Source organism: Phalaenopsis equestris, unplaced genomic scaffold, assembly GCF_001263595.1.
Source record: "Phalaenopsis equestris unplaced genomic scaffold, ASM126359v1 Scaffold000272, whole genome shotgun sequence".
Classification (NCBI taxonomy): Eukaryota; Viridiplantae; Streptophyta; class Magnoliopsida; order Asparagales; family Orchidaceae; genus Phalaenopsis; species Phalaenopsis equestris.
The window spans coordinates 18308-33434 of NW_018164714.1; the positions used below are offsets into that span (position 1 = coordinate 18308).

At 34.0% G+C, this 15127-nt stretch overlaps 1 protein-coding gene across 1 annotated transcript in view; it reads left to right on the plus strand.

Annotated features, from left to right (window-relative positions):
- The first annotated feature begins 304 nt into the window (after nt 1–304).
- The window catches only part of LOC110024740 (vacuolar protein sorting-associated protein 9A-like), a 59287-nt gene continuing 44464 nt past the window's right edge, over nt 305–15127 (plus strand). The window contains exons 1-3 of the mRNA XM_020724879.1: nt 305–686; nt 3269–3416; nt 13349–13519. Coding sequence (XP_020580538.1) covers nt 568–686; nt 3269–3416; nt 13349–13519 — 438 coding nt within the window. The 5' untranslated portion in view covers nt 305–567. The remainder of the gene's footprint in view (nt 687–3268; nt 3417–13348; nt 13520–15127) is intronic.

Below are 15127 nucleotides of genomic sequence, written 5' to 3' on the forward strand. Positions count from 1 at the left end.
TTTTGGCAAGGACCATTGCCAAATGCTTAAATGCCATGAAATAAGAAATTTGAGTTGACAAATAGTCGATGACCTTTCTGAAAGAAGATGAAAGGATGGGTGCTTGGTTTTCCTCTATTGAGGTTACGAGGAGATGATGATGCTTTGGCCTTTGGTGGCAAGATACTTTTTATGGGTTATAAGATTTTAATTTATGGATAAATAAATGGTATTTTTATGATTTTGGACATGTAAAATAATAATTTTTTAATGAAAATAAGATATATTTTAGGAGTAAATATTAAGTGGAGCGACCATCCTTTCAGACAACAATCTGAATGAACTGCGTATAAAACTTCACCCCCACCGGCCATGCCGCTTTTGATGCCAGCTGCTAATGTGTTTCCAGTCGAACTGATCGCCAAATGCCTCCTCCCCAGCTTCAGCGACAAAAGAATTCCTCAATCGACTGTTTTGATTCCTTCACCTACTTGATCGACTACAGAATCGATCATTTATCTCGTTTTCCACTTTTATTTACTGTTAAATCTTTGGCCATCTCTCGTACTTTTTCCGGCCATCATTTCGATGGACGGCGGGGGTGCATCGGATGTTTTTAGTGCTTCAACGGCTCCCCTCGCCTGGCACGATTTTCTGGAGCGGATGCGTCATCCCTCAGCAGCTGACTTCGTCAAATCCATCAAGAGGTCCGCTTTTCTGACCATATTAACCCTAAACCCTTTTTCTTCGACATGAACTTCTGCCTTTTTGGCAAATCATGTCATGCACTTGCTCATCTGGTGATTATCATGTCGTTTGTTTGTGCTGAGTGCTATTGTAGTTCTCTTAATGGTGTGATTTTGATGATTGAAGACAGGGAGCTATGAAAATATGTTGTAATGGTTTTCTCTAATTACATTTCCGTGTTATAAATTGATAATGTTCATCTAAAATGATCAATCCATGCTGCGGTGTGAAAAATCATTACATTTGGATTTGATTCCATCTTATTCAGGGCTGTGTAAAATAGTTACGGTGAGAAAAAGTAGATCTAGAGATTTTCATCAGACTTGGTCGCTAGAAGCGACGATAAGATGATCTTAATTAAATATGAGTATAGCAAAGAAGAATGAAAATTGCTTTTTTAAAAGTTGTTGAATGGTAGAAAAGGTGAAAAAAATAAAAAGATAATGCATAGAATCACACAACATATCATAGATTAATTCAAAAAGGTGTAGTTTTGTTAGTTTTGAAGAAGATGTATGAAGATAAAGCTTTATGTTCAAGTTAGCTGACTTCTTAAATTTAAAGTATTTAGAGAGATATTGAACTAGTTTGTTTAACACATATTTTTGGTAGAATGTTTAAATTTAAGGGTTTGTTTGGTAGGGTTTTAAGGTAAGCTAGATAATTTAAGCTAAGTAAAACCTTTAAGCAAGATTAAGTCATTTGGTTGGTGAATGAGATCCGATGTTGTAAGTGGAGATGGCTATCAAAACCATTTGATTGCCCTTTGGCTTAAGCTCATTTCTTTAACCCATCATAATGTCATAATTTATGATTTAGCATGAACAATCCTTGATGATTTTCTTAAAATCTTAGCTAATTAAAGTTACCTTAAACTTCTTTATCTATGTTGGAATTATCTTACTTAGAAGTCTGATTATTAGTTCACAATATTTTTATCATTATGGATAAAGGAATAATTATTATCTCATGTAAATTTATCATAACTTAATGGCCTACAACCTTGATTATCTTAATAAAGACTAATAAATTACTCCTTGTTAACTCTAGTAATATACTAATATTCCTTAATAATTACATGCGATGGAAAGATTTAATTTAGATGATGGAACAAACATTATATAAGCAACTAAAGTATCATTCAAAAATTACTCTATCAAGCTCTTGTATGCTACTTATTCAACAAGCATGTCGTGAACATAAAATATATGTAAGGATTAAGTTTTATACTTGCTCATTCATTAATCAAGCTCACGAACTCTTGTTTGATACCTTACTAAATGAACTTAAATGAGCCTCAAGGCATAAACAAATGGGAATCAAGTTGCTTATTGAGTTCTCTTATTCGATCAATGTAGAAGATAAGCTTTGGGTTAAAAGATACTCATTCAATTATTCAGATGTATATATATAAAGAAGTCAATCCCTCCTAATTTACAGACGTACCAAATAAATCTAGTCTAAACTAGGAATGAAATAATTCAGAAATAAAAAAATAAATAAAAATAAAATAATTAGGGAATAAAAATAAGAAAGTACAGATGTACCAAATAAATCTAGTCTAAACTAGGAATGAAAATAATTCAGAAATAAAAAAAATAAAGAAAAATAAAATAATTAGGGAATAAAAATAAGAAAGTCGTTTCCGAAGAAATTCCGCAATCAAATACTTTCATGATTATGTGAATCAACCAGTTGACCCACCATTAAGAGGAGCCAAACTTCTCAACTTTCCACACTCCCCCTCAAGTTGGGTCTTAGATGTTGTAGAGAGCCAACTTGGTATTGAACTCTGAGAAATTGCTTAAAGAAAGAGTTTAGGCGAAGACATAATTTCTTGGTGTATCTGGATGTGACTTAGTTGTATAATTTCATCATTATCCTTTTCAGAGATAAGTTAACTTTTTTATGTATGTTGGAATTATCTTCCTTAGTTATTAGTTGGTAAAATTTTTATTGTTATGGAAGCTCAAGTGATTAATTATTATCTCATGTAGATTTATCATAACTTAATCACATAAAACCTTGATTATCTTAAAAAGGACTAATGAATAACTCAATGGTAACTCTAATAGAATACTAATATTCCTTAAAAAGTGCATGCGATGGTGTTAATTTTAGATACTGGGACAAACATTATATAAGCAACTAAAGTATCATTAAAAAATTATTCTCTCAACTCTTTGTATGCTACTTATTAAACATTGAACAAGCTTGCCATGAACATAAAGCATATGTAAGGATTAAAGTTTATACTCGCTCATTCATTAATCAAGCTCGCTAAATCTTGTTTGATACATTACTAAATGAACTTAAATGAGCCTCAAGGCTTAAACAAATGCCATCAAGTTGCTTATTGAGTATATGAGTTCACTTATTGAAATAATGATATGGTTGATTCCCTTTTCTTGTAGAATGACAAATTTGCACTACATATTTGTCTTGGCACAAAAAGATTTTTGCGTGCTCCATTTGATTTAAAAAAAAAAAAATAAACTTCCAATGCAAGGATCTTTAGTGCTAACGTTTTGTGGATTGGCAGCTTCATTGTATCCTTTTCAAATAGAGCCCCAGATCCTGAAAAAGACAGTGCCGCTGTACAGCATTTTCTTGCTAATATGGAAGAGGCTTTCAGGGCTCATATGCTCTGGGCTGGTAGTTCAGAGGAAGAACTTGAAAGTGCTGGTGAGGTGAGTTTATCATCTGTTTTTGGTATATGGTTGCCTTTGATAACTAAGTGCACCCCAATGCTGCAATTGAGAAGGAATTATGCTGGGCTTTTCATGTTTGATCTTTGAAATTTCCTAATCAATCTTTGACATGAATTTCTTTTAAAGTTGGTTGTCTATTATTACATTGATGATGCATTTCACAAGTTGATTGACTGTGATTGGAATTATTTCTTTTAGTCTCTTAATTAGTTATCCCATCATGCATAAAAATGGGTTAAATTCTGATCTTGCATCGCCCAGATGACTCATCTTTGCTTACATTTACATTTGTTGTCATCTCTATGGTTGATGTTTCTATGGTCGACGTTGATATAGCCTTGGCTTTTACCTCTGAAAAGTGGTCCAATTGGGCTTGTGAGGCTTTTTAAAGATGCTCGGCATAGTATGTAGGCCTTGGGAAGGATTTTAACGTAATGGTTTTAATTAATAAGGCCAAAGAGTAGGCCAAAGATGGGAACAAGCTTAAACCCAAGGTCACAAATTTCAGATTTAGTTTTTTTACTGTGGAAATTTTTCGTGGGTTCACGCCTTGGAAATTCTTTGAATTGGTAAAGGAATGTTTCTAGTTAAGATTTAAAGTGTCATAGTTTTCAAAGCTTTTAATCTGTATAAATGAAAGAGTAAGACTAGATATTCTTTATTGAAATCTCTTAATATGTTGAAATGAAATATCATAATAAGTTTCAAATTTCAAAACCAATAGAAAGGAAGGGCTATTGGTTTGGCCCACACAAGCTTCAAAGTTGTTAGGGGAAGTTACAAATGGGTTACAACTTTACCACTCCAACATGGTTGACCATGAATGGAGAGAGAGAAGGTTATTTAGTGTTTCAACTTCTAATAACCATTTCTTATTTAAATTTAAAAGCCATTTAACCCATAGATTTCCATCCATTCTTTGAAAATTTAAAATTTTAGTTTCAAAATTTTGAAATTATAAATTTTCAAATTTCAGTTGTTCCAAATATTTTAATTTACACTCTTATAGTTCTTATACAAAAAAATAAGACATAAAATATGAATATTAAATTGACATCCTCAATTGGACTCTATTTCTGGGCGATTATCTATCTGTTTGCAATTGCCTTTTTTTGCTTTGAGGATCTTGTGGTTGGTAGAGCTCTTCATATTGGTGCTTTTTGTGTTGAATCTTTTCTCCTATACCTCAAATAATTGTTCTCCAAAGAATTTCAGGCATGCAAATTTAGATTAAGTTTTTGTATGAGCATGAACATCATTATGTAGTACCACCAATAAAAAGGACTATTTTCTTTTTGAAATGGGTTGACTTGAAAGCATTTCCTAACATATATAATTATTAGAATAATCATATAAGCCAGTAGATTACATCGAGTTATTATAAGGCAATTAAAGGTAGTGTATGGACAATAAAAATAAATGGAGATGTAGGCATATTATAGAAAATTATGTAATTTCCTTCTGATAATTTTTTTTTTATTGAAAATAGACAAAAATCCATCAGAAATGCGCCTTTCCAGTGTTTTTTTGATGAAAATTCTTTCGTCGGAAATTACTTGGTTGGAAATACATCTTGAAAGATCTAAAAGCCTTAAAAAAAAATAGTTTCTAACTAATGTTTGGCTGAATGTTTGTCAGAAATTTGCTCATTTTTGCCATTGGGTTTATTAATGAGAAGTGCCGCCGAAAAATCGTTGTACGTCAGCTAAAAAAATGGATAAAATTTTCGGTGGAAACTTGTCTAAAATTTGCTAGAAGTTTGTCCAATTTTTTCGGATGGATAACCCGTTGCATCGATTAATGTATTGACCAAACTGACGAAAAATTTATTGGAAGTTCGCAATAACCCGCACAAAAATGAAAAGGATAAAATGAGGTTCATATAGAATTTCTTTTTTCCACCCAAAACTGTAATATACTAACAATTATAATTTACATTGTGATGAAAATTTACAATTGATTGCAATTTAATCACATTAACCATAATCAAAACAAAAAAACTTAATTATTAGAAAAAATATCTGAATAAATAACTAATGTAATTGTTTCAAAAGCATATAGTTTTTCAGTAAATCAAATAATATATAACACAATAAGCTTATAAGGAAAGTAACTGATCACCATACGACTCATCATAATCCTTCACCTTCTCATCCTCCTCCTCAACCACTAGATCTTTTTTCGTATCTATAGCGACATATTTTTTTTCATCTTTATTTTCATTGTAGAACCACTAGATCTTTTTTCGTATCTATGGCGACATATTTTTTTTCATCTTTATTTTCATTGTAGCTGTTCAAGCTTTAAACTAAGCAATGGCTCGGGTCTCAATGTCTTTAACAAGAGCAACTACTCGCCTTTGAACCAGCTCGTTAATCGAATCAGCTCTCTATCTAGAGAATGAATAACATGTATTGTATGCCAAATTATGTGAACTTAAGTAACATATTATTATTTTCTATTCAACTCTGACAACTTCTCTCCATATATTGAACATTGATTGCTCGAAATGATCGCTCAAACTATCTGCACTGGTTGAACTTTGGCTGTGCCTTCTTCAGTCTCATGTGGTCATCTTACAAAAATTATGATAAAACATAATACATTTTTTAATTAAAAAAATATTTTATTTATATAAGCTCTCTATAACCTGGCATCAATCTACTGATGGTCCATCTGGTGCTGATATGTTTTGCTATGTAATTTCGCAGTTGTTAGTTTCCTTCCTAGTACTTATTTCTATAAATATATTTATAAAGTTAGTAAATAGTGTTTATAAAATTTTCTTTTTTCTATTGTCCAAGGCTTATCTGTTTTCTTCTATATCCAATGTGACGAAATAAACCTCAAGTATGTAGGGAGTTGTCCATGCCTCCACATTTAGATGCCCGATTTTATTTTGCTTTCTTCTTTATGTGAATATATCAAGGAGAAACCGAGGCCCTACATAGCTCAATAAAAAATTTCACTCCTATCCAAAAAGGCCTCTACTCAGATTTGGGAATGTTTGAATATCGAGTAAACGAGTAACATTTCTAATCTCAAATTTTTCTAATATCTTATATTCTCTTTGGTGGCCACCAAATTTCTTTCTGTAACATAAAAAATATAAATAAAAATTATTAGAATTAAGAATAGAACACACTTACTCATTTCTACCCTTGCACATTCTACAAATATTTGCCACGGATTTAAGCAAAAATTGTATGTATGCAATTAATTATTTTGGCTTATGCTCAGCCTCCTCTAATGTGATTCAATGCAGGTGTTTCTCCTTGTCTCGATTTCAAATTCAAGAGCGAAAGACGTCCATCTTTTCATAAGCTTACTTTAGTTTAGCCACTAGGAATGTTTTTTTTCTAGTTTACTCTACATAGGATTGTGCTAGTATTAATGCATATTATAAATTTATTGCGCCATGTAGCAGGCTACTTATACAAGCTTCATAGTTGATGTCTACCAAACCTTTGTGTTTGCTTTGATTGAAAATTCCAAGCAAGCATAATGTTCTCATTTGACTTTAAGTTCTGTGATTCTTTCTCGAATCCACTAGTTCATATTCAGATGACCATACCTTTTCTTGAGTTCGCAAGCTCTGACTCTGATAAATTGAGCTATTTTTTTATTTCACTAGCTCAAATTTTGATGGTTTTAATAGTTCTAAATATACTAGTTTTGATCTAGATTAGTTTAGCTTTTTATGGTGCAATATACTTGAGGAATGATGTTTGTTAGGCTCACTAATACGTGCAATGCTCCAAAACTTTGTATCACACGTATTTGGGGTTAATTTATTGACCTCCCTTTTAATTTCATTTATTTTTAATCGACTCTAGTAATTTTGATGCTCTAGCCCATTTCTATGTCCCTAAATGTAAGCTTAGGATTTTGAAATGATAGCTCTTGGTCGACTCTTTAGCTGATGACTTTGTCCTAATCGGTTGGCTTTTTAATAAGTCTCTGGATCCATTAGTTTTAGTAATTAAATTTTTTGTTTGTGTGCTCCTAAACAACATGTCTTTGTTTTTAGTGTTAGATGCCGATAAACTTTTGAAATTATGGCTAATGGCTCCCTCATTACCGCGTTGACACTTTACTCGATTTCCGGTAAACATCGCTTTAGCATTATGGTTGAAGTCTTTGTCATCATGGCCAAAAACTACAATCACCTTGGAAATTTCTCGACTTCCAATGCCAACATCTCCAAAGTCTTTTTGGTTGTCACCAGCTTGTCAACATTTTAGCAAGCTATCATAAGGAAACTACTCAAAGTCATCACTCTAAAAAAGTTATGGTTAAGATTTGATTTTATTTTTCGACATCTTCCTGACATGTCATCCTTGCAAACTTTTTCATTTGTCATTGTCTTTATGACTGACATTTTTTTGCCCTCCCTAACTTTGTATTGCTTTTCTGTACAAATTGGGGGATGTGGCCACCAATATATCGCGCTACGTTATGAGTTGGACATGTAGATCATGTCAAATTTTCTTTTTCAATGATTCTCTTATCACTTTGTTGAACCTTGTGGTTGTTATCACTTTTAGTGACGTGGTGCCTCGACCCTTAGTGCTTTTCTCCTTGTCAATGCTCTTTTGTTTGTGAGTTTATTTCATACAAGGAAGAAGATACTGGAGAAAGTTGGCGTGTCAACTTGCTTTTCTTAGGTGATGCATCAGTCAGTGCTTTCTTGGCTACCTCCATGCTTCTTTGCCACATCATCTAAAATTGTCCTCTCCTTCCCCTTCTACAAAACCATGAAATTCAACTGGCCAAGGGTTCAATTGGTTTGTTTTGGTTAGCAATTTCAAATTGTTCATCTTACTTGTGTGAGCTAATCTTCCTGCTCTTTAGCCACCATTGCTACTACTCTCAACTCTTAAAATCCACCATCACGTTAGACTCCTTTTTGGCTCCATTTGTTTAGTTATCATATTCTCTGATTTGTTTTCGATGACCCTCATTGTCAACCCTTCAACTTTGTTGTTACTCTCTTTGATGCTCATCTAGTACTTTATTCAAATGAGTCATCACCCCTAGGTGCTGCTAGCTCCCTTGCTTCTTACACTTGCTTCGTGCACTGCATGGGGCTATTTGGAGTAGTTCAATTACACGGTCACAACCCTATGGTAGGGATTTTTATCCCAAAACACCTTTCCACCCTTTCCCTCTCATGTGTTTGCCAATATATTGTCTTGGTTGGGTCCTCCACTTGTTGGTCATTGGCTATTGCCACTTAAAGCATTGGTGATAGGTAGACCACCCTTTAGAGAAACTTTAGGACTCCTTTTTTATTCCCCTCAATAACCCGTGTATGTTGTCTTTTATGCTCAATTCAGAATGCTAGAAAGGCATTGAGACATGTACAACATCGATTATCTTGTAGCCATTAACCGTACATGCACACATGCGTGTACACAAAATCTTCAACAATATAAGTGATGCTTGCACTTTTAATCTACACCATCTCAACCAATCTCGTTGTACATTTTGATCCCTAGCACGCCATCTGATCGATCCATTGGACTCCTTTTTGATTCCCCTTAAAAACTCGTCTTTGTTGTCTTTTATGCCCAATTTCAAATGCTTAAAAAGCCTTGAGTCTTGTACAACATCGATTATCTTGTAGCCCTTTACCGTACATGCACACACATATGTGTACAAAAAAATCTTCAACAATGTAAGTAATGCTTATATTTGTAATCTGCACCATCCCAGCCATTCTCATTGTACATGTTGAACACTAACATGCCATTTAATCGATCCATTGGTGCCAATGTCAAGCCAATCACTCTCTTAAGCCACCACCCTCTAAAAGTCATTCGCATCCTATACTCTTGCGTTGGTCTCTCTAATTGGTATAGTTTGGACTTGTTGACCTCAAGTAACAGGTTCTCCTATCCAAGCCATCCACGTCTATATGGTCTGACTCTGGTTAGCCACCCAACTCCTTTCACAAGTTACCCTATTTGTGAATTCTTTTCGTCATAAATTCATATATTGTTCTATTCCATGTTATTGGCATCTAGATTATTTATTCACTTATTGTAATAAATTATGTGAAAACATTAAAGCTAGTTCAATAGCATATTAAATGTCAATTTATAGGTATTTTGCTCATTCGGTTTTTGTGATTTTGTGAAGGAATTGAGTAGCTGGGCTGATGCTTTCAATACATACGCTCTGCTGTTTCTTTCTCACATTGCATGCACTCATTTAACCACATTTTTAGTGAAGTTATTTCTTTCTCAGCTTGCATACGCTCATTTTATCACTTTCTTAGTATACTTAGAGATTTAGTGCATTTTCATATTTAATTCTTGTGTCATGTTTTAGTTCTTCTAGAAAACACTTAGTATTTTTAGGAAGTTTAAAAGAGAAGATATTTTTTTTCCCGAATTTTGGCCATTGGTCATCTTTTTCTATAATAGTACATTGGTCTATCATATGATTTAACATAGAGATGTAGCAGCATTTGGCTATACACCTTCAATTGTATCCCTTAGTTTTTGTCAACAGCAACCTATTCATCACTTGCATTCTTCAGGGCCTGAGTTGTATCAGCATATAAATCTTGAGCGTTGTATTGTACCGTTGCATTTCCTGAACCACATACTTGTTCATTTCCTTTGAAATCAGTCAATGCCTATTTGTGCATTTGCACGAAAGACTTGGTGGCATGGATTTTAATATATTTAGGAGTTAGAAGACATCCCTTCTCTAGTGTTTGTAAGTTATGTCATCAACATGGCTTAACCTTTCCCCAGTACATAAGCATTTTCAGGCGTTCTCTTAGTATTAGTCCTTCTCTTACCCAAGTTTCATTCAATTCTCTCTCTTGTTATTGAGGGAAGCCTAAGCTCAATCTCTAAGAGGTCTATCTCTTCTCGAGGTGGTTCAATTAACCATATTTTAAGGAGGTTAGACTCTTTTTTTTAGGTGATCATTTTTTATGGATTTCAAGTTCCATACATCTATGTCACTCTTTAGCATCGTCTAACAATCTTTTATCACATTAGTGATTTATCGGGTCTACGTTGTTATGAGGTCTAGCGTGCTTGGCAACCCACTGAAATCTATCCTCCTTTGCTCAAGCTAAACATTTCTAAAGTTCCAATTTATTGAACACAATTGTATGAATGAATATCTGTAATTAAGAGTATTCCACTATTGTCTATCTCACGATTTGATTAAATTATGAGACCTCCATGGGAAACCAGGCTCCCATAATTAAGCTAACATGGGGATTTTCCTCCAAAAACTGTAACGGCTTGGCTTGAACCGGTTCAGTTGAGAGAAGGGGGCTGAACCGGCCCCCTCCCCCCTCTTTTCATTTGGTGGGAATTTTCCCCTTTCTGTTTTCAATTCCCACCCATCTCTCTTCTATTTATATGTGTTTTTATGCTTTAGGGTTTAGCTTAGGTTATTTTCTGATTTCAGTTTTGTGAGGACAGCCGCCAGCGTCCTGTTTTCCCATCGAGGGCTGTACCCAATGGTTAAGGTGGTGCTATGGCTGTATGTCTCTCTGGTGATTATCTTCTCCGACTTTCACCTGCACTCTCCCTCCTTGCTGCCAACCGCTGTTGTCTAGCAATCCAGCCGACCACCTACATCTCCCACGTCTTCCAGATCTTCTTTTCTGCGTTCCACCTCGTTATTGCACTCCTAAACCTTCCCAGCCATTGGTCTCATCCCAACACCCCTACAACCCGTGAAACATCCCCTCCACCCCTTCGGTTATTACCCTCAGTCACCCAGCAGCCTTGCTGGATCACAACACCTCGCTCCCTTCACTCCCACTGCCGTAACTCCTTCCAGATCTCCTCACTGCTGTAACTCCTTCCGAGGTCCCTCCCCAGTGCTGTAAGTCCTTACCAGGTCCCATCCCTGCTGTTGCAACTTCCTTTCTTCTCCATTACTACAGCATATACCCTCTCCTTACCACTTGCCACAAGCCTCCCTACCACAGAGTTACTACAGCAGCCTCTCCCACAACCTTCTTTCCTCCTTTCCTCCAACAGCAGCCAACCCTCTGCCCTGCAGCCCTCCTTCCTGCAGCCTCCACCCAGCATCCCCCTCAGCTACCCAACTCCATGCCATCGGCCTGCAGCCTACCACTATCATCCTAGCCCCGAGTGTGTTTTATATTTTTATTATTAATTTTCTATTGTCAAGAGTATTTGTTTGTAATATTTGTGGTTTATCGTGTTTGGGGTTAACTTCGGGATCATAAACATTATTGGTTACATGCATTTGGTAGGGGAAACAAAATTTTTGTCAGGCACATTGCATCCTTAGAGTCCATCATGAGGGCCGTATTTAATCTTTTGAGGTTCTACAATCCCCTCTCTTGTTGTCACTCTAAAAGAAAGATATGCTTGACTCAGTACCTATCATTGATTGTCATGCATAGGCGTAAGGGTCCATGACTGTTTGTCTTTTGGGTTGTTGCTTTTGAGTTATGACCTTTCCCTTCACATAAGTCTCGTTGAAATCCCATAGCAGCTTTTGTATGTTGGCCATATTTGACCTTCATTTAATTTTTTGTATGGACGAAATGTTGATTAGTAAAGAAGGATAATATGTGGTACTTTTTGTGTAGGAGATTCTACAAAATAAGATATGGGGTCTAGTGATGTAGGACCAACAAGTGTTGTCTCAATTCATGCAAATAGTTCTTGACAAATCGTAATATCGCATTAGTTTTTTTTTTCTAATTAAATCAAATGATCTGAGCTAATCAGCCTTCTAAAGAGAATCGAATCCTTAATGTTAATTACACTCGAGGACATCTTTAAGAGCTTTCAATAAAAAAATATGTTTGTGTTTGACTGAATGGGTAGACATCAATGAGTATCATAATTCAAAATTATCATTCTAATAGGATAGTCTATACTATAAGGTGAGTCTGTTCATAAGCCAGAGGGTGAATTGCTAAAACCAAGTGAGGCGATGTTGTTTGCTTAAAAAAATTTTATGCGATGATGAATGATGAGCCCCTAAAGTAAGGTGGAATGAATGTTCTCAACAGAATGATGGCTATAGGGAATGAACTAAAGAAAAGGTAGAAATAACACATTTATGATGGTTTGGTCAACCTAGATTATCAAGTTTGCTATCATTTAGCCATAAAAGTTGTTGATCTTGTTTATCCATGAAGCACTTTGTTGGCAACCAGAAATTGCATCGTCAAAAAGAGTCATGATGTCAAGCAAAGGAAAGAAAACATAGGTGCTTAGCCAATTTATATGTAGGAATTACAATCCTTAGATGCAAAAGGAATGCCTACGAAAAGAGTTGAAAGGGATTATTTAACTACAGATACTCAAAGCTTAACCAACTAGATATACAAGTCTATCTGGATAAGGATTGTGACTATCTAATGTTCTTGACATCCACCTAGGCGTATTCAATTAAATTATGCTATTATGTTAGTATAACTATCCTAAGGGACATGAATGAATGCAATTTTAATTGTCCTTAATATTTGGGCTTTTAATTATATGCATTGACATGACATTATATATAAGCATCAGCTAGGTTTATTACTGATAAGCTCTACTTTATACAACCACAGGGAGATAAAAAGAAATCGGTTTCAATTAAATGACTCGTTCTAAAGCCATGCAATTTTGATTAAAGAAAATCTTTTCATAAGTTGATTTTAAGGTTGGAAATCAATTAACTTCTGTTTTTCTTCAGTCATGAACATTATCTATTCTACCTTGTATTTTTTGCACGTTCCAAAATATTTAATCCTACTGGTTGGGGATTTCTATATAAAATCAGTTTTACTCTTCAGCTTCACAATCAAGCTAACCACTGCAATTTTGTTTTCTCATTGTTTCGCCTTTCATTTCACATGCTTTCTGAACTTGGCACCTTTTTGTATGTTATATTCCTAATTGTAGGGATTGGAGAAATATGTAATGACAAAACTTTTTAATCGGGCATTTGCTTCACTTCCAGAGGATGTGCAACATGATGAGGAGCTTTTTGAAAAGATGGCTCTCCTGCAACAGTTTGTAAGACCAGAGAACCTGGATATAAAAGCAGCATTTCAAAATGAGACTTCCTGGCTGGTTAGTGCAGAAAACTAAATTTTCTGTTACTTATAATATATCTCCTTTATTGCTAGGAGAAGAAGATATGCTTAATCTGAAACATTTCAGATTTTGTGATCCATATGTTTCTTTCTCTTTTCATTATTATTTTTTTTTGACGTAAGTTGTATATTCTCATATATTGATATAAAACATTATGTATCGGAATCTTTAGATAATTTAAACTATAACTTTTAAAAAAGGTATTTTGTTTGATAGAAGGTGGCAACGTTTCAGTGTTAAATTCAGTAAACTTTTAAGAGAAGCATACGAAGGGAAAGATAAAGAAGTAATAGAATAATTCTCAAGTTGTAGATCCTGGATCTTCAAAGCATTTGAATTGCTGAATCCTTATTTAAGTTTTTGTAGGGAGCCAAAGTGTGTCTACAGGAAATTTTTATTCAACTCAGCATAAATGATCTTTTACAAAACCCATCGGCTATCTAAAAGAGATATCGATGGAAGTCCAGACAATTTTTATGGCTTATAACGTAGTATTATTTATTTAAATAATAAATGATAAAGAAAGAACAACTAACTCTATTTAATTCACATAGAAAAAAAAATTGATCGTTAGCGATCTGATTATATACGAAATTAATTTTCTCTTGTTTGAAACTCTTCTTTAGAAGGTAGGAACATGCCTATTTGTCCAGAATGCACCAGAAGAGCAACTATGCATTTCATTGAAGAAACTTTGAATCTCTTAAAGATAGATGCTATCTTTATCTTATTATAACAATGGTAGCATTTCTTGTGTTACGAGTGTTGGATTAGATGTGAGAAAACATAGAAAATGCTCTAATCTGCATATACATGTAATTTGTCAAGGGTGCCATCACTTAGAGACTTGCATCATTGAAAGAAGCATCAATAAAAAAGATGTACCAATGGATTAAGATCCTTGCTTATTATAAATATACTAGGGATTTTTTATTTTGATCAATAAGATTATTTTAATGAATTTATGTAGCAGAAACCAAGAATAAAAGAATACCAAATTGATTATTCATCATAAAAATTACATCAAAAGCTAATTTTTTTTAGTTTTATCAGTTTTCTTAATTGACTCAGCAAGTATAATGTGCATGATTAGCTGAATTTTAACTTTAGCAATGGATTTAATTTTTGTTAGAATTTTGGTTTATGTTCTCATGCTAAATTTTATTTTAGGCTCAAATTTTGACTCATAAGTAGGTTAAAAGTTACGAAAATATTCAAATGTCGGCATAGATTTGTTTTCAAGAAAATTAGATGTGGATTTGTATTGTAGCAATAAACCATCTTATTCTTGTGATCATCCTCAAGAATATTTATGTTCTACATCTTTTTCAATAAAGTTTGATATGGATTTAAAGATAAAATTTCATTTCAAGAACATAAATAGTTTAACAAGTAGTGACTTATTGAAAAACTTTAGGAGTAAATTAAAAATATTTTTAAGAAACCTAAAAAGTTAAATTAAAACGGTGAATAAAGTTGGATAAAGAAAAAGAAAAAAAATAGCTATAAGATAAAAATAATATACAACAATAACAACAAAGCCTACGTGGGGTCGGCTACATGAATCATTTTTCTCCATTGCGT